Genomic DNA, 20,168 nt, shown 5'->3' with positions numbered 1-20,168 from the left:
GGCATAACAAAGTTTATTAAGAAAATGTTTTGCATCCTACTTTGGTGAGTGGCGTCTGGGGTCTTAAAAGCTAGCAAGCAGCCATTTAACATGCATCAGTTGGTCCCAACTACCTGGAGTAAAGGAGAATGAAGAACACCAAAGACACAAGGAAAGTATTAGCCCAAGAGACAGAAAGGGCCACATAGACCAAAGACTTCATCAGCCTGAGACCAGAAGAACTAGATGGTGTCTGGCTACCACCAATGACCGCCGTGACAGGGAACACAACAGAGAGTCCCTGATGGAGCAGGGGAAGTGTGGGGTGCAGAACTCAAATTCTAGTAAAAAGACCAGACTTAATGGTCTGACCGAGACCGGAGGAATTCCAGAAAGCATGGCCTACAGACTCTCTGTCAACCCAGAACTAAAACAATTCCCGAGGCCTACTCTTCAGACACAGATTGTACTGGACCGTGGGACATAAAATGATACTCGTGAAGAGTGTGCTTCTTAGCTCAAGTAGATGCATGAGACTAAATGGTCAGCTTCTGTCCGGAGGTGAGATGAGAAGGCAGAAGGGGTTAGGAGCTGACTGAATGGACATGGGAAATCAGGGTGGAAAGGAGGAGTGTGCTGTCACAGTATAGGGAAAGCAATTAGGGTCACATAACAATGTATGTATAAATGTTTGTATGAGAGACTAACTTGAATTGTAAACTTTCACTTAAACTACAACAATAAAAAAAAAAAAGAAGAAGAAGAAGAAGGAAAAAAAAATGTTTTGTGTTGGCTGGTAGTAGCTGAGCAAGGCATGGCCCTCCAAGGGCACTTAGCTTTTCTCTTCTTAAAGATTCTTTTCACTTTCTTCCCTCCTCTTATATTTGAATGACCAATGACAAGGTCTTATATAGGAAAGTTGGTATATTAGCCTCTTCGCTTGAATATTAAATGTTTCCAGTGTTCTGCTGGTTATCTGAAACACTAGAGGTTTCACAACGGTTAAGTGCTCAGCTGCTAACCGAAATGTTGGCAGTTCAAACCCAGCCAGCGGCTCCACAGTAGAAAGACCTGGCACTACGCTCCCTTAAAAATTACAGCCAACAAAACCCTATAGGGCAGTTCTACTCTGTCACATGGGATCGCTATGAGTGGAAAACAGACTAAATGGCACCCAACAAAAACAAGAGTTCGAAAGACTGCATTCTAGTCAGAGTTTTGCTACTTACTACTTTAGGAAGTTAACTCTTACTAGAGACCAAGGAGTAATCCAAAAAAACCCGTTGTCATCAAGTCCATACCGACTCCCAGCTACCCTCAAGGACAGAGTAGAGCCGCCCCATAGGGTTTCCAAGGAGCGGCCGGTGGGTTCAAACTGCCGCCTTTTTGGTTAGCAGCCGAGCTCTTAACCACTGCTCCACCAGGATTCCTAAAGCAAATCACTACATCCATCTGGGTGAGTTTTCTCAGCTGTAAAGTTAAATAACAGGGCCCTCCCTCGGCTATTTTACTGAGTAAAGGGAATCACAGGAGAGAACACGGAGGGTAGGCAATTTTAAAACGTAACGGCGCTCAACAATAGGACCGCCTATAAGTTACTCTGGAGTGAGGAGGTGGAGACTAGGGCGCAGCGCTCCAGGGTCTCCAGTGCTCCACGTTCCAGAGGAGGGGAGGTCCCAAAAGCTCCCAAAGCGCATGGGTCCACCGAGGAGCTCGGTTTACTGTACGCTGCCTCCTGCCAAACCCGCAGTGTTTACCAGAATCCGGGTGGTTTGCAAACCCAGATATCAAACTTGCTGTCCCAGGGATTCTCAACTCGCTCACCCTCAACTCCTCTTTAGCCTCCCCAAGGAAGAGCAGGGCAGGAGGCGGGAGGAGCATGCTCCGGCCAGCCTCACCCCTCCTCTCTCTCCACCCCGAAGGCAGGAATTTATGGGACGGGCAGATGGTCCACCCCCTCGTCCTCCTCCTTCCCCAAGGCCGAGTGGGTAGGGCGGAGAAAACATCCGCGACTTTCGCGTCTCCCAGCCTGGAGCCCCTGAGTGTCCGCTCGCTGTGGTGGCAGAGGTGGCGGAGTGGGTCTCCGGGGCGCTGGGGTGGCGAGCACCCCGGGAGGGGCGGAGCTCGGAGAGGGCCCCCGCGGGTGCGCTGAGAGGCGCGCTGCTAGCCTAGTAGTTAGCTATGCTGCTGCTGCCGCCGCCGCTGCTGCTGCTTCTGCTGCTGAGGGCGCCATGGGGGTGCAGCGAGGGCGCGGCGGCGGCGCTCACCCCAGAGCGGGTCCTCGAGTGGCAAGGTGAGTGTCCCCCGGGGCGGGGGACCGGATTGGCACTCGGGGGCGGGAGTCAAGGGAGCTGGAGGACGGCGAGGCTGAGAGTGGGCGAGAGAGGGTAGGGCAGCCGTGTACGTATTGAGGCCACGTCTCTGCAGTCACAGGAAAGCCTTGAGAATGGGTCAGTCCTGCAGCCAGACCGGCCCTGCGCCCCCCTCTCTGGACCCCTCAAGTCCCTCAGGTTCAAAAATCGGAGTAATAGTACTTACGCAAGTGCCGAGTGGGGCGCGGCGAGGGGCGAGGCCTGGGCTCCCGGGCAACTTCGACTCTGCTCTGGCCCCGGCCTGGGGCACCCGAGATAAGCTAGAGATAGGAGGTAAGAGACTTTTCAAAGTGTAAACTTTCCGAGTGTTGCTTATTTGGCAGGGCCACCTCATGGATATTGCTACGTTGTTAGGTGCCGTCCAGGCGGTTCCGACTCATAGCGACCCTATGTGCAACAGAACGAAACACTGCCCGGTCCTGCTAAAAGATGATAAAAAGATGTCCCGTTTCGTCCCCTACCTAAAGAACTGCCCTAGGTGTGCGCTGCCACCTGCGGAGTGTCACCAAGCCAGGCCGCCCCTCCTCCCCTGCGCGAAGGGAAACTTACTTCTCTCCGTGAATGCCTCTCAGAGCCCTTGTGCCCCAGATGAGCTGTGTGACCTGGAGCAAATGGCCTTCTTTGTTTCTCAGTTTCCCTCATCAGTAAAATGGGGTCTATGATGTCCATAGGACCTCTGAGGATTAAATGAATCGTTTCTAAAGACATGGGACACACCTGGTCCTTTGGCCATTGCGACCTTTCCTTCAGAGTTACATCCTACACCAATTCAGCAAGTGTTTATTGAGTACCTTACACATAAAACAAAGAAAGGGACGTGTAAAGAGAAGTGAGGGGGGCGGTTTCTGTCCTCCAAGGCCCACATTCTTGAATAACTGTATAGGCTGCCGCTAAGAAGCCAGGGTCCAAATAGAAGCCTATATGTAGAGGCAGGAGGGAGGTGTTGTTAGTTGCCAGTGGAGTCCCTTCCTACTCACGATGACCCCATGGGTCCGGGTGGCACAAACAGTTAAGCGCTCAACTACTGGCCAAAAGGTTGGCAGTTCAAACTCACCTGGAGGTGCCTTGAAAGACAGGCCTGGCAATCTGCTTCTGAAAGGTAACAGCCTTGAAAACCCAAGGGAGTAGTTCTAGTCTGCACACATGGGATCACGATGAGGAGGAAGGTAGGGTGAAGTTAATAAAGGAGAAGGAGCCTCCAGGCAGCCTCCATCCCCTGCCACTGAGGATACATTTGGAAAGAAGGGGTTAACAAAGGTGCGATCAATGTCTGCCATACAGTTTTTCCACCACAACATACCATGTATACATTTTTGAGGTAATACTTTCTGGATCATATTCTCTAGCACTCCCAGGAGCCCTTATCAGGGACAGATTGAGCAACAAAATCATTCTTATGCTAAGGTGGCCAAAGGTCAGAGGCTCTTACATTCTTGGTGCCCTGTCAGTCAATTCAGTAAAATGGCTCCTGTGGATTCACCTGACATATCTGACCCAGAGAGATGTGGTCCATTCCTGGTAGCAATTTATCATGTGGTGGTTACACCTTTGCATTTTAAAATGTGGATTCTGCCTCAGCACTAGATGTCTAGAAGAGGGCAGCAGCCCGTAGCACAGAAGCTGGGACTGGGCCACACAGAGAGTGATCCTCTGAGCCAGGTTAGCCCTGACCAGCTCATCCCTTTCTATATGTAGCAGACCCAAATCCAGGCCTGAGGTAGTTTGTAATTGGTGCCTTCTTTTTAGTGGTCAAGGGCACTTGGAAATGAGAACCACCTGCTACCTCCTGTATCCTCCAGATGACAGTTGGCAAATCTGAAGGAATTTGACATAGTTGTCACAGAGTTTTTTTTAGTTATGAAAATGCTGCTACTGATGTTTTAAAGAACATGGAGATTGTGTGGCAATAAATAGCATTTAATGGTCATCGTCACACAGGCTCCCCTTCATGACCTCAGTCACCCATGTTAGTAGAATTTCAAGGGTAATCTACATGAGCTTGAAATCAAATTTTTCTTGTCTATACAAAGATGGAAAAAAACAAAAGCTTAGAGTTAGGAGAGACGTGAGATATTGTCTACTACAGCCATCCATTTTTCAGATGTGGAAGTTGAAGTACAGCTGCCATGTAGTTAGCCATCCTTTCAGATGCCTCAGTTTACCACATGGGTCACTTACCACAGAGACTCAATTTTAGCCATGATTGACAGCCACAGAGCAACAAGGAAAACAATGCGCACCCGTTTCTGTTTCATATCCACTAAAAAGAGATATGCAATAACGTGAGGCAGATTATACATATAGCATTTTTCTCCTGAATTGTTTGATATATACGACTGATTGATCTGATACATATTATAAGCATCCCAGCTTTGGAAGACAGATGATGAGTGATATTATGCTCACTTTTCAAACATTTATCAATAATTTTGTATTCAAAAATCAAGTGCAATGTCAAATAGTAGTTAAGTTCATGGGCTCTGGAGCCAGACTATCTGCGTTCAAATCCTGGCTCTGTCATTTACTAACTGTGTGACCTTGGGCAAATAACTTAACCTCTCTGTTCCTCAATTCCTTCATCTGCAAAAATGGAGTGAATAATAGTTCTTACCGAAGTGCCATTCCTTTTACTGAGATATCACCGTGGAGTCCCCTTTCCATGGCCAGTCCAGACCACCTTGACAAGTTGGCATTCCTCTAATAATTATTTACTGCCCTGTGCCTAACATCACATTTGGCGTGTCTGTAGCCCATCTTCCACCTTTAGCTGGCTATACCAAGAGGCCTCAATGTGGTTTGCTTTCCCTAGTCTGGAATCTGAGCCTTTCTAGCAAGTGCTAAAATTTGATAACCTAACTCATTCAGGCACCCCAGATACTGGGAGGGCAGGGTTGAAAATGAAGAAAGTGGGGCATCTTGGTGAAACGTAGGCATAGTCTTATGGAGGATGCTAAAGGAAATTAACTGGAGGCAAGTAAAAGGATTTTGATGCTACTTTGAGGGCTGAAAATTATACATATGAAATGGCCCCAACCGACATAAGAGATTTTTCTCCCCACAACACCCAGCATCCAAGATACCAGTCCTTGGGCACTGTCAGCGTAGGTGCTTCTGAGTGACCAGGGACCTGGGGAAGTGAGGGTGCTGATGAGTGTGAGATCAAAGTGCTTGACCATGGAGTCCTATCTGAAGAGAAGAAAGTGAAGCCAGGGATTTCTTGATAATCTGTGATGGGAAGAGGGGCGAGGGGACTAAGGGCCTCAGTTGTTCATTCCCTATCTGTTGAGCACTGTGTGGTTTATCTTCCTGTCTTGGTTCAGGTTCACCCAAAAGCAATCTCTGAGACATGTATTTGCATGCAAGTAGATTATTTTGGACATGATTCGAGAGAGCACAGTGGGGGAATGAGGAAGTGAGACAGGGAAGGGAAGAAAGCCATGAAGGGAACTGGGGCTCAATTTCACAAGGGATCCTCTCAGGGACTGTAGAACATACTTCACCAGAAATAGAAACCTGGGATATTTATCCACCTTCTCCATCCTTATTGATTAAGGGTTTCTCCTAGGGCATTCACCCTTGGTGATTTTGGCCTGCCTGGAACACCCAGGCAATGAGACATAGAAAGTCAGTTGAGTCTATGGGAACTGTCTGCACATGAATGACCTCCAGGGTAGGGGATACAGGTAGGGAACCACCAGAATCTGCTATACCACCACCATCACCAGCTCCACTGTCATGCAGATTGGGGAGATAAAAATGTGTGTAAGGTATGCTACTATTCCCAAGAAGGTGATAATTCCATGACATACAGAAACAGAAACAATTACAGAACAGTGTGGTAGTTGTTATGATAACAAGGAATAAGCAAAGTGCTAAAGGGATGCAGAGGAGAGACTGGCCTGGGGAGTTGGAGACTCACAAACATGCATCTGAGTTGTCTTAAAGGACTCCTGGGTGGTGTAAACCATTAACCACTCGACTACTAGGCAAAAGGTTGGCAGTCCAAACCCACCCAAGGATGGCTTGGAAGACAGGCCTGACGATCTGCTTCCAAAAGGTCACAGCCTTGAAACCCTGATGGAACAGTTCTACTCTGCACACATGGGTTGCCATGAGTCAGAATCAATTTGATGGCAACTAACAATAACAACAAAGGCTAAGTAGGTATTTGCCATATGGGAAAAAAGAGATAGAACATTCCAGGGAAAGTACCAAATATGGTGCAAAGGCACAGAATCATGTGCTGGGCAACAGTAGAAGTTCAATGAGCTGAAATTTCAAATCTGGTCTCTTTGGGATGCAAGGAAAGAGGCCCACTGCAGCTCACTGAGGCAAACGTGAGGGTAGTGGTAAGGGTACTGGGATCTCAAGGGGACCCAATGACAGGTTCTCCTGTGCAACCATGCTGCTTGGGAACGGAGAACTGGCCCCTGGAACAAAGCAGCTACTTTCTCTGTTTCTCTCTCTCAGGTCCTACGTACTCAGTTCTCTTTTCTGTTGACTGGATTTCTCTGCTTTGAATTGCAGGACCTCTCATGGTAGTTCCCACAGCTTCCTGGAAGGAGTCCCTCAGTTTCCTAGGAGAAGAGTCTGGCCACACTGGTCACAGCATGCTGGCCAGTCCCCTGTGCTCTGCCCTTGAATCAAAGATAGTCCCATGGCTAGTTGGCCTTGGCAGGGGAAAGGAGCGGGCCGGTCATAGGGTTCTGCACATGGTGATGTTGCCTCATCAGAGGCTGTGACAGGCACATCTGCAGAGCAGGGTCATGGGCAGAGCAAGAAGCTGTGACATGTTTATATTTGGAGGCAGGGGAGAGCTGAGATAGTAAAGTGTTTGGCTGGATTCTGCTTTTGGAACAAGAATCTCGTCAGGCCGCTGAATCTGCTGGGGCTGCTGAAAAAGACTTCATTGGCCTTGTTAAGAGGTTTGGGCAAAGGGGAACCAGATCACATTAAGTTCAGGAATGCCTTGACCAGTTTGGAACTTGCAAAGGATAATTCTGGAGTTGTGTAGGGTGGGAAGAAGGCCAGCTTGACGGTTAAAGCAGTAGCCCTAGAAGAAAGACACAGATGACTTGAAGTAAGCCAGTCCCAGTAGGAATAGTAAGGAGCAGAAAGTTTGGGTTCAAGAAATAAGGATTAAAATGGAAGAAAATTTAAAAAATGATAGACTTAGTGGAAGTTAGGAGATGGGAGAGGTGGCAAAATGGGAGGAGTAGTGATTATACAGTGGAAATTCCAAGTTTGGGAGGTGGATCCATTCTCAGTAGTGAACAACATGGAAGATGAGGCTGTAGGTGTGGTTATTAAAGTGGATTAACAGCTGGTCCTCAGAGCAGAGGAGGTCAAGAAAACAAGAGTCCAGAGCAGTGCTGGAGCAGGAGCTGTTAAAAGGGTTTAGAACTTTTTTGTCAGTGAGCCACAATAAGAAATACATTTTACATCACAACCCAGTACAAATGTATACACACATATATATAACTGAAGCAAACGTTTCATTAAAAAAAAATACCCTTACAAAATATGATGTGCTGTTAGTTTTCTATTCCATGCCATTCTGTTTTGTTTCATAATGCTTGATTTCATTACCCATTAATGGGTCACAACCTGTAGCCAAGAAACACTGGGCCAGAGTGTTGGGTCATCTGTGTTAAAGGTTTTGGGGTTGGGAGTACAATGGGGAACCTGCTGGTATCAATGCCATAGTGAATGTAGGGAAGAGAGGTTTGTGGAGGTAGACTCCAGGGAAGAGGAAGGGAAGAAAGGGTGCTACGTGGGAGGGGTTTCTGAAGGAGGTGACAAGAGCCACCACATGGAGGCAGCAGTGGGGAGGAACTGGGGCCCTGAGATTTTCCCCATAGCTTCCATTTCTAATACAGGCAAAAATGCCAGTCTCTACTGCTCGTGATAGTATCTAGTATTTGTGGAGTGCTTACTGTGTGCCATTATACATACATTACCACATTTCATCCTCACTACAATCCAAAGAGGTAGGTAGCAAGAATTCATACCCCTCTTTTACAGATGAAGAAGAGTTAGGTAGCTTGTACCTCCAGGAACTTGTAAAGTGGAGATTTGAACCAGACACTCAAGCACTAATGCAGAGGATCCACGCATAGCCTTGTGACCCCGTAAAGTAGCTTATTCGGTTGGTAGCACATGGTTTGATTTTGTAACTCGAGTTGCTCTCTGCAGCTCCTCCCTTTCCAAACCCATACATCCACATGTGAGAGTGAATATTTTCACAAAGCAGAAATGTGCAACGCAATTGATTTATGTACTGTTCCAAGCAATTCCTACACCCCTGGGCAATGAGCCGTTCCCCTAATCTGAAGATTTGGAATTTAAGTGGAAGCATGATTCAATATTGGTTTAGCTGCCCTTCCTGGCCCTAAATCACTCCAGCCATCTGGACTCCATTTCTCCCATCTCCACCCATCATCTCTCAGCATCTCTTCCACTTTGCACTTTTCTCATCCCAGCTTCTCTGACTGGCTCCTTCCTCACTAGTCTGCAAGTCAGAGTGGATTTCCAGTTTGTCTGGTTCTTATTACTCTTTCTCATTAAGCTTTTTACCTCTCTTCCTATTGTTGGTTGTCACAGTAACTGATGCCATAGAATGCAAGTTCCAGGCTAATGACTAGAAAGGTTGAACCACACAGATAGCTCAGTTGTCCCCTCGGCTCCCCCTTCCCTGGCCTAACAATTTGCTTAATTATGTCAGGTTTTCTAAAGAAATAACTGCTTTATTTCACCTCTTCTGAACTGCTTCCTATGCAGCAAATCCTCATATAATCTATCAAAGTAATATATCTGAGACATTTATAGGCCCTTCCCTCTGTTTTCTTCCAGAAATTATCCTTGAAAGTCTTTTAGGAGACGTTCCAGTACATAGCTGAGGATATAAATTATATGTTGAATTGGCCAAAGTGAAAAGAAATGGTATAGTTCATAAAAGAACAAGCCAAAGAGCACCTTATAAATATTTTATTAAGTCATTTAGGGAAAAATATCTTATAAAGCCACTTAAGAAAAATGGAGGAGTATTATTAGGATTTCTATAAATTGGGTTCTGTGATATGGAGCTAAACAAAACAGACAAAGGTTTCTGCTTTCATACATGGCCACATGAGTTTTTAATTTATAATACTTTCCAGACTACTACAGTTTTAAAGAAATACGCTAATAAAAAAGGTTTTGCTATTTCTGGCTTTTGGCATTTAGCGCTTAAGAACTTTCCTTTTTAATTATGAAAATATAAACAGGAAATTTAAAGTAATTGTTGAACTATAAATATTGTTGTCTTATTTTGCTGCTGTTTTGCACCATCCATGTTCAAAGTTAAGATTAGCTTTTACTCTTATTAACATTTAGCAAGTGATCATGGTGACTGAAGTAATTCTTATGAAGATCTAAGAGGCCAACACTATTATTAACCCCACTGAGCAAATGGGGAAACAAATGCAGATAGTCTTCTAGCTTCAAGCAGTTCTAACGTCCTTTTGGCAGTTGCCTAAGTCATCTTTCTATGGTATTTCCCGTCGTTTCAGCCTCTTCAAATAAGAACAGGGTCATCTTCATGGCATGTAACTGGGACCCCACGCTCAGAAGGGGACCACTCTTACAGCCTTGGGTCTTGGAATTTGTCATGGATTGAATTGTGTCCCCCAAAAATGTGTATCAACTTGGTTAGGCTGTGGTTCCCACTATTGTGAGATCGTCCACAATTTTGTGATCTGATGTGATTTTCCTATGTGTTGTGAATCTTATCTCTATGGTGTTAATGAGATGGGATTAATGGCAGTTATGTTGATGGAGCAGGACTCAATCTATAAGATTAGATTGTGTCTTAAACCAATCTCTTTTGAGATATAAAAGAAAGAAATGAGCGGAGAGACATGGGAACCTCATACCACCAAGAAAGAGGCATCGGGAGCATAGTGCATCCTTTGGACCCAGGGTCCCTGTGCTGAGAAGCTCCTAGTCCAGGGGAAGATTGATGGCAAGGGCTTTCCTCCAGAGCCCACAGAGAGAGAAAGACTTCTGCTGGAGCTGACCCCCTGAATTTGGACTTCTAGTCTCCAAGACTGTGAGAGAATAAATTTCTCTTTGTTAAAGCCATCCACTTGTGGTATTTCTGTTATAGCAGCACTAGATAACTAAGAATTCTTAGTAATTCTATCTTTAAATTTTTGCTTTGTGGGTGAAGCCCCATGAGACAATGAAGCATGAGCCAGGGGCTTGGAGCCTCAGCTCAAGCATGATGTTAACTCCCGTTGCCTCCGTGTCTCCCCTAGAAGGGTTCTTAGCTGCCCTTCCCTGCTCTTGCCCCACCATAGCTGTTGCTCTGAGCCAAGGTTGGCAACCAGGTCAAATTGGGGTTGGAAGACTGGAAACCCATGGCTTCTCTGGGTGGGACAAGGCTGTGGCCATCCCTACTGTGCTGGCACCACCACTGCAAGTTCAGTGAGGACTCTTTTGGGGGACTGTTCACCCACCCCCAGTCCAGGTATCGAGCCCTATCCTGCATGGAGTTTGCAATCTCTTGTGGGTCACCAGTCCACCATGGGTTAGGCAATGTGTCCATGAGCAGGACAGATTTATGTCCAAGTCCATAACCAGGACCACACATTTTCATTTTTCTCTGGGACCTACAAATTATGTAGCCAGCCCTGAATGAGAAGAATGGGAACTAACAATATATCTACTGTTAAAAGTATTTTTGATATTTGTACCTCCCACTTAAATAAATGTGATTTTTTTTCTTAAGAGCATGTTCTCAAAACAGTTAAGATGAATTGCTCAGGGTAAACACTTTAGTTTTCAATAATGTCACATCATTTCTAGGGTTCTTTTGGTTGTTGGTGGAGTTGTTTCCTGCTTTTGTTTGTTTTGGTGACCCAGTCTTTAAATCATTTCCTCCCGAGCTTTAAAGTGCAAGTCATCTGTGAGCAAATTTTAACAATGTTCTGAACCTGTCAGCTGTGTCTTATTATGTCTTGTTGTAACTTGCTCTTTGTAACAAGGTTCCTTGGTGACTGAGATGGTATATTTTCAGCGTAGTCTATGAGATGATAACAGAGCTGCTGTGGATAATGATTTTACGTAAGCAATGTCAGGTTCTTTCAAGTTAAAGAAAGGCAAAATGTGGGGGAGTAGACTAAAAGCTAAAAGGAAGGAAAATGTTTTCAACTCAGTTTAAAAACTCATTGGTAAGATACAGAGGTATGGCAAAGCACCTCAGAAGAGAGTCTCTTACCTATCTTTAGGCAGAAGGTTTTCTGCACGAGTCTAAAACCAAAACCAAACCAGTTGCTGTCAAGTCAGTTCTAACTCATGGCAACCCCATGTGTTGCAGAATAGAACTGTGTTCCTTAGGGTTTTCAAGGCTGTGACTTTTCAGAAGCAGATCACCACGTCTTTCTTTTGAGGTACCACGGCGTGGGTTCAAACCACCAACCTTTCGGTTAGTAGCCAAGTGCTTAACCATTTGCGCCACCCAGGGATTCCTCTGCAAGGGTCCAAAACCAAACCAAACCCATTGCCATCGAATTGAATTCTGACTCATAGCAACATTTTAGGACAGGGTTTCCAAGGCTGTAAGTCTTTACGGAAGCAGACTGCCACATCTTTCTCCTGCAGAGCAGCTGGTAGATTTGAACCACCGAACTTCCAGTTAGAAGCCAAACACTTAACCACTGCACCACCAGGGTTCCTCCTGCAAGCGTCAGCCACTGTTAAATGAGAAAGACAGAGGATGAGGGGAGGAAATGAGAATGGGCTGAGAGTGGCAAGAATAGTCTGAAAGGGTTAACCCACTTTGTGCAGGTGTCGGTAACGGGCAATTTGAATTCTCACAAAACTGGAGTCTGGTGGAGCTGATTAAGCTGGGTTTCATTTTTCATACGTGAGAAAGAGTATTGTGTGCCTCTTGGAACTTGGAGCAGCAATTTGGGGAGATTAAAGAAAAAGGGATATAAACAAGGGGAAGAGAACATATAAAAAGATTTAGCAAGAGGAGTCCCACAGGCCTGTGGAGGTGGTGATTATCCAGGTTCAGAAGCTGCAGGAGAATAAAGAAGGCTCAGAGTCAAGGACAATGCTAGGGCAGGGAAAGAGAGGACATTCTGAGACAGGAGGAGATTTTTTAAATGTACCTATGTAATTTTTTAGTTGATTAGTAGAAAACAATTGACAGAAAGCCGCAGGCTTTATTAGGTGTTGTTAAGAGGTATATGCTACATCTCAGATGATTTGAGATAAAATATTAATCACACAGAGAGGGTGGGAAGGGCAGGCACATCTTTCACTTTGTTTTGTGGGTCTGTTCTTTCAGGCACCATACACATGCTGCTTGCTGCAAGCATGGGCAATTCCTTGCATATTGGTTTGGAAAGTCATGTTGAGAACTCAGATTTTCTGTGTTACTCAGCCATGAACAGAACTTAATTCAGCAGCTTACAGCATCCCTTCCTGCTACAGAGAAATCTAAGGAATACACTCAGCCCTGACCCATTGTTCCCTAGATGGGACAGACTTAGATAAACCCAAATGGATGTAGCTGGAAAAGGTTGATACATCTAAGGAGAGAAACCTAGCGAGACGCCACTCCCCTTCAGGCATGTTACAGCGGAGAGATGCCCTCCCTACTACCTTTGGAACACCTATCTACCAAAATAGAAATACTGTCAGAACAGCAAGGAAGTAGATAGATTTAAGACATGATGCAGGGCAGGAAGTGTGTGAACCCAGCACTAGCTATATGGCTGGATGAAGTCGAAGAGGCTTCAAACCCAGGGAACTATGGGAAGAGACTGAAATAAGATTGCATTTGGCAAGCTGTGGCTTTCTAATAGCCTGTCTTAAACATTGCACATGACATGAACCATACAATTGAACTTTTCCTTCCAGTTCCCTTAACACGGAATGGTACAGAAGCAAGATTTATATGTGTGTAGTTGGATTAGGTTGCTATTGTCATGGTGTAATTTATTGAAAGCCCTTCACTTGCCTAAAATGCCACCATAAAAATATATTTCTTAAGGAATTGGCTTTCTGTTTTGTTTTACTTACAATTAGTTTTATTATAGTACAAAGCATACAAATGAAGAGATGCATAGGATGAGGTCTGGGAGGATTCCCAACGCAAAATTTCCATGTCCCAAAGAAGGATGCACTGCCCTCCCACATGCATTGATGTCTTTTACCAACCAGGAAGCCCATGGAGCTTCCATGTTCAGAGCCTTTATTGGGACTTCATTACATAGGCATGATTGATTGAATCATGCACCCTCCCCTGAGGTCCACTGATATCATGTGGTAGGGTCTTTCTGGCCTGACCAGCCCCAACCTGAGTCAAATCACTAGCATAAACTGTCAGGTCGGAGTGGTCTGGAGCCCTTATAGATAACAAAGATATTTCAGTCACTGGGGAAATTTCAAGGTTTGAGAGTTTCTCTCTCAGGAACCAAGGACAAAGAACAAATTCTTTGGATAAAGTTGTAAACCCCACAGGCCACCCCTGGTCTTTGGTCATAGTTCCTTTTATATGCCTAACAATTGGAGGATTGTGCCCCACCCCCCACCCCCTGCCACATTTATGGTAATCTAGATCCAGTTCGTCTTCAGGCCAGTCATATTACTTCCTGAGGATCAATCAATATCAGTATCATCATCAATATTGACCATCAATATTAGTATTATAATCTTATCAATCATGCCAGTGTTATACCATATCACTGAATGACAGAAGTAACCTGAAAATAAGAATCAAAAGATACTGGCACATCACTGGAGTCCCAATCAGTCATTAACAATTAGTCCAGTCCATCATGATATCATATGAACATCTCCCAGGGTGAGGCCACTCAGGTTTGCTGCAGGCTTCCATAGCAATCTCGTCAGCTTCCAAAAGCAGGAGTAGTCTTGGCTTCACTCTTTAAGGCACCTGGCATAATTGAACTGAGAGACAATACCTTCTCTTGCTCTGAGTCTCTTTCGAGTCATTAGTGTAATTTTGGATTTCCCTAGTTGCATAACCCAATGTATTCATAACTTTGCCCTCAACAGAAATTGTTTTATTGTTTGTTTCAAGTGTTTTTTGTTAAAGGTGCAGAAGCCACACCAAGCCTATCTTAAAATAATATCTTCAGCCAACTTAACTTCCCTTGAGCTAAGAGTGTCTAGAAGCAGAAGAGGATAGCAAAAGGTGGGTTTGGAGGTGATTTAAAGTGCTGAAAGCAAAGTGGGAGGGCCTCAAGAGAAACTTCGTATGGTTAAGTCCAGTCAGCACTGTTCAAGCAAAGGGATCAAACTGTAACAGTAGCCCCAGGCTTCAGCTTCAACCTCAGGCATCTAACAGCCATTGAATCCCTGAAGGCAGAAAACAAGTCATTGCAACTGCCTTTCCCAGAATCCTCACATTCCATCATTCACCAAATCCTGCCAGTTCTTCTGTAAATTCTCTCTCTAGTGACTGCAGTCTAGACCATCCTCTCTTTTCCCTTCTCATTGTAGCAGTTGAACTGACACCTTCATTCTCCCCTGCTGGATTACAGCAATAGTCTCCAGACTGCTCTGCAGGTCCATCTGTGACTCTCCTCCTGAGAACTTGATGCAGGAGCTTGGTCGTTTGTCTCCACAGCTATAATCTCAGCACCTAAAACAGTGCTAGGCACACAGTAGGTACACAGTAAATGTTTTTGTTGAATGATTACCCATCTTAATTCATCTTCCACACCACAACTTCAGTCATGCCTTCTCTTGCCCCAAAAGCTTCCTTTCATCTTGTTATGGATTGAATTGTGCCCCCCTACCCCACAAAAAATATGTGTTGAAATCCTAACCCCTATACATGTGGATATAATCACACTTGGGAATAGGATTTTCTTTGTTTTGTTAATGAAGTCATTTCAGTGTAGGGTATGTATTAAGCTAATCATTTTTGAGATATAAAAGGAACAGATTAGGCACAGAAGCAAGTAAGCACAAATGGGGGAAGATAGATGCCAAGTAGATATCTCCAAGGAATGCCAAGAAGAATGCTAGAGAAGTTGAGAGAGACAAGGATTTTCCCCCAGAACAGTCAGAGAGAGGCTTCCCCTAGAGCCAGCACCCTGAATTTGGGACTTCTAGCCTCTTGAACTTTGAGAAACCATCTCAAGAATAGATTTGACTCATTGAACGCTAATGACTGAAGACCAGATGAATCGTGGAATGACATCAAGGACATCATACACAAAGAAAGAAAGAGGTCATTAAAAAGACAGGAAAGAAAGAAAAGGTCAAAATGGATGTCAGAAGAGACTCTGAAACTTGCCTTTGAACATAGAGTAGCTAAAACAAAAGGAAGAAATGATGAAGTAAAAGAACTGAACAGAAGATTTCAAAGGGCAGCTTGAGAAGACAAAGTAAAGTATTATAATGAAATGTGCGAAGACCTAGAGTTAGAAAACCAAAAGGGAAGAACATGCCTGGCATTTCTTAAGCTGAAAGAACTGAATTAAAAATTCAAACCTCGAGTGGCAATATTGAAGGATTCCACGGGAAAATATTAAATGATGCAGGAAGCATCAAAAGAAGATGGAAGGAATACACAGAGTCAGTGTACCAAAACAAATTGGCCGATAGTCATTTCAGGAGATAACATATGATCAGGAACTGATGGTGCTGAAGGAAGAAGTCCAAGCTGCACTGAAGGCATTGGCAAAAAACAAGGCTCCATAAATTAATGGAATACCAATTGAGATGTTTTAACAAACGGATGCAACGCTGGAAGTGCTCACCTGTCTATGCCAAGAAATTTGGAAGAGAGCTACCTGGCCAACCGACTGGAAGAGATCCATATTTGTGCCCATTCCAAAGAAAGGTGATCCAACCAAATGGAGAAATTATCGAACAATGTCATTAATATCACGCACAAGTAAAATTTTACTGAAGATCATTCAAAAGTAGTTGCAGCAGTACATCGACGGTGAACTGCCAGAAATTCAAACCGGATTCAGAAGAGAACATGGAACAAGGGATATCATTGCTGATGTCAGATGAATCTTGGCTGAAATCAGAGACTACGAAAAAAAATGTTTACCTGTGTTTTGTTGACTGTGCAAAGGCATTTGACTGTGTAGATCATAACAAATTATAGATAACATTGCAAAGAATGGGAATTCCGGAACACTTAATTGTGCTCATGAGGAACCTGTACATAGACCAAGAGGCAGTCGTTTGAACAGAACAATGGGATACTGCATGGTTTAGAGTCAGAAAAGGTATGCATTAGGGTTGTATCCTTTCACCATACTTATTCAATCTGTATAATGAACAAATAATTTGAGAAGCTGGACTATATGAAGAAGAATGGAGCATCAGGATTGGAGGAAGACTCATTAACAACCTGCTGTATGCAGATGACACAACCTTGCTTGCTGAAAGTGAAGAGAACTTGAAGCACTTACTGATGAAGATCAAAGACTATAGCCTTTAGTATGGATTACACTTCAACATAAAGAAAACAAAAATCCTCACAACTAGACCAATAAGCAACATCATGATAAACAGAGAAACATTGAAGTTGTCGAGGATTTCATTTTAGTTGGATCCACAATCAATATCCTTGGAAGCAGCAGTCAAGAAACGAAATGACTCATTGCATTGGGCAAATCTGCAGCAAAAGACCTTTTTAAAGTATTAAAAAGCAAAGATGTCACTTTGAGGACTAAGGTGCGCCTGACTTAAGCCATGATATTTTCAGTCACTTCATATGCATGCGAAAGCTAGACAGTGAATAAAGAAGACCGAAGAAGAATTGATGCCTTTCAATTGTGGTATTGGCGAAGAATATCGACTATGCCATGGACTACCAGAAGAATGACAAATTTGTCTTGGAAGAAATACAGCCAGAGTGCTCCTTGAAAGTGAAGATGGCTAGACTTTGTCTTACATACTTTGGACACATTATCAGGAGGGATCTGTCCCTGGAGAACATCATGTTTGGTAAAGCAGAGGGTCAGTGAAAAAGAGGAAGAACCTCGGCAAGATGGATTGACATAGTGGCTACAACAACAGGCTCAAACACAGCAGCGGTTCTGAGGATGGCGCAGGATCAGGCAGTGTTTCATTCTGTTGTACATAGGGTCGCTATTAGTTGGAAGTGACTTGATGGCACCTAACAACAACAACAAACTGTGAGAAAACAAATTTGTTTGTTAAAGCCACTCTTTTTAATTTTCTTTTGTTGTTGTTGTACTTTAGATGAAAGTTTACAGAGAAAATAGTTTCTCATTAAACAGTACACGTGTTGTTTTATGACACTGGTTAACAACCCCATGACATGTCAACACTCTCCCTTCTTGACCTTGGGTTCCCTATTATCAGCTTTCCTGTCCCCTCCTGCCTTCTAGTCCTTGTCCTGGGCTGTTGTGCCCCATTAGTCTCGTTTTGTTTTATGGGCCCGTCTAATCTTTGGCTGAAGGGTGAACCTTGGAGTGACTTCATTACTGAGCTAAAAGGGTGTCCGGGGGCCATATTCTCGAGGTTTCTCCAGTCTCTGTCAGGCCAGTAAGTCTGGTGTTTTTTTGTGAGTTAGAATTTTGTTTACGTTTTTCTCCAGCACTGTCTGGACCCTCTATTGTGGTCCCTGTCAGAACAGTCAGTGGTGGTAGCCAGGCACCATCTAGTGGTACTGGACTCAGTCTGGTGGAGGCCATGGTAGCTGTGGTCCGTTAGTCCTTTGGACTCATCTTTCCCTTGTGTCTTGTTTTCTTCATTCTCCTTTGCTCCCAAAAGGGTGAGACCAGTGGAGTATCTTAGATGGCTGCTCATAGTAAAGCCACTCATTTTTGGTGTTTCTGATTTAGTGGCACTAAGAAACTAAGACACATCTGAAGAATAATATACAAATTTTTTAATGAAATTCAAACTCCTCTATAAAATGACCCTGAACCACTTCTTTCCAAATTCATATTCTACCACCACCAAAGTCTGTTATATAGCTGGGCTCTTGTCACCCAGAACTTATTATTTTATCCCTCTGAGCTTTGGTAACCTTTTCTCTGTCTAGAGTGCCACCTTACCTGACAATTTGCCTCTCTATTTATAGGCTGAGATACCTTCCTCCACTGTTCTGACCCTCAGTCATGAGGACAAGCATGTGGGATAAGTATCCGGTCCCTAATACATGTTTGTTGAATAAAAAGAAAAGAGTGAGAGCACTCATGAGAGAGATTGATTTCTCTGATCTTCCATGCCAAACTGACTCTTTCCATTCCATTGTAATTATACATTTTATGTCAAAATATATTTTGACATTATGTTATAGTTTTTTCCATATGTTTCAGTGGCTCCAGGAAGAAAATCAACTCCTTGAGGGCAAGCACTATGACACATGTATCCTTGTATTCATAGAATTCCTCACAGGTGCCACGTTGTTGTTGTTGTTAGGTGCCATCAAGTTGATTCTGACTCATTGCGACCCTGTGTGACAGAGCAGAACTGCCCCATAGGATTTTCTAGGCTGTAATCTTTACAGGAGCAGATCCCCAGGTTTTTTGCCTACGGAGCTGCTGTGGGTTCAAATTGCCAACTTTTGGTTAACAGTCAAGAGCGTCACCATTGTGCCACCAAAAAAATAGAAAGAAAGAAACACCAAACTTGTTGCTGTCAGGTTGATTTTGACTCGTAGCAACCCTGTAGGACAGAGTGGAACTGTCCCATAGGGTTTCCAAGGAGCAGCTGGTGGATTAGAACTGCCAACCTTTTGGTTAGCAGCCGTAGCTCTCAACCAATGGGCCCCCAAGGCTCCACTGTGCCACCAGGGATTCTTAAATGAATTTATGTAAATAAATCTAGGCCAAGACCTAATATGGCCTTCACTGAGTCTATGGATATAAAATTTCTATCCTAAGACAAAATGGGTTTGGAAAAAATGCAAATGAATGGTTCAGTGAAATAGTCTTTAAGGTCCCTCCCAGCTCTGAAGTTCATGGCTTGAGTTTGTGGGTAAAGTTAATCTTCTGTGCCTCCTTCATATTTTTTCCAGTGCTGCTCTGCTGACTCATCCCTGGGAAATGGACAAATAGGTGTATGCACACATGCCCCACCCTCCCACCTCAGAAAGTTGGATGACACTGAGGGGTCATGTCCACCTCACATGACATCAACTGAGGATCCAGTCAACTGTACTAAATTTTGGTCTCTTTTCTTTTTCTTGTTTTTTGTGACCTTTTTTTTAAAGGCATGTTTTAAGTGCAATTATAATGTTTTCTTTGGAACAGATGGAGCTTCCTTGTTTTTGTTAGCTAGGTGAATTCCCATGACTCCACGACTAATAGATCTAGTTTCTAGGGCCAGATATTTAGGTAAATAATTTCTCTCTGTCTTCAGTACCCTTGCACAGTACCTAGCACATAGCTGGCACCAGTGAATGATTGTTGAATGAGCGATTGAATGAATAAAGAAAGTAACATTCCACATGCAATCCTGAAAGGACTACCCTAAACTCAAGGGCAACAGTTGATCAGGAAAACATTGTCCAGACCACATCTTAGGCCACAGAGCAATTCTTAACAAGATCCAAAATGCTGAGATGATACCAAGTATCTTTTCTGACCACAACACCATCAAGATAGAAATTAACAACAGGAAGAGTAAGGAAAAAATCAATTACATGGAAACTGAATAACACCCTGCTTACACATCACTGGGTAATAGAAGAAATCAGAGATGGAATAAAAAAATTCCTAGAATCAAACGAGAATGAAAACACATCATACCAAAACCTTTGGTACACAGCAAAGGCAGTCCTCAGAGGACAATTTATAG

The 20,168-nt window shown here is 44.0% G+C and overlaps 1 protein-coding gene across 1 annotated transcript in view; it reads left to right on the top strand.

Annotated features, from left to right (window-relative positions):
• The first annotated feature begins 2,160 nt into the window (after positions 1 to 2,160).
• Positions 2,161 to 20,168, top strand: part of PLA2R1 (phospholipase A2 receptor 1) — a 120,887-nt gene continuing 102,879 nt past the window's right edge. The window contains exon 1 of the mRNA XM_004375415.1: positions 2,161 to 2,272. Coding sequence (XP_004375472.1) covers positions 2,161 to 2,272 — 112 coding nt within the window. The remainder of the gene's footprint in view (positions 2,273 to 20,168) is intronic.

The sequence above is a fragment of the Trichechus manatus genome, unplaced genomic scaffold (assembly GCF_000243295.1).
Source record: "Trichechus manatus latirostris isolate Lorelei unplaced genomic scaffold, TriManLat1.0 scaffold00036, whole genome shotgun sequence".
NCBI lineage: Eukaryota > Metazoa > Chordata > Mammalia > Sirenia > Trichechidae > Trichechus > Trichechus manatus.
The sequence above is the reverse complement of the archived record's forward strand: the minus strand, read 5'-3'. Positions and strand labels throughout refer to the sequence as shown.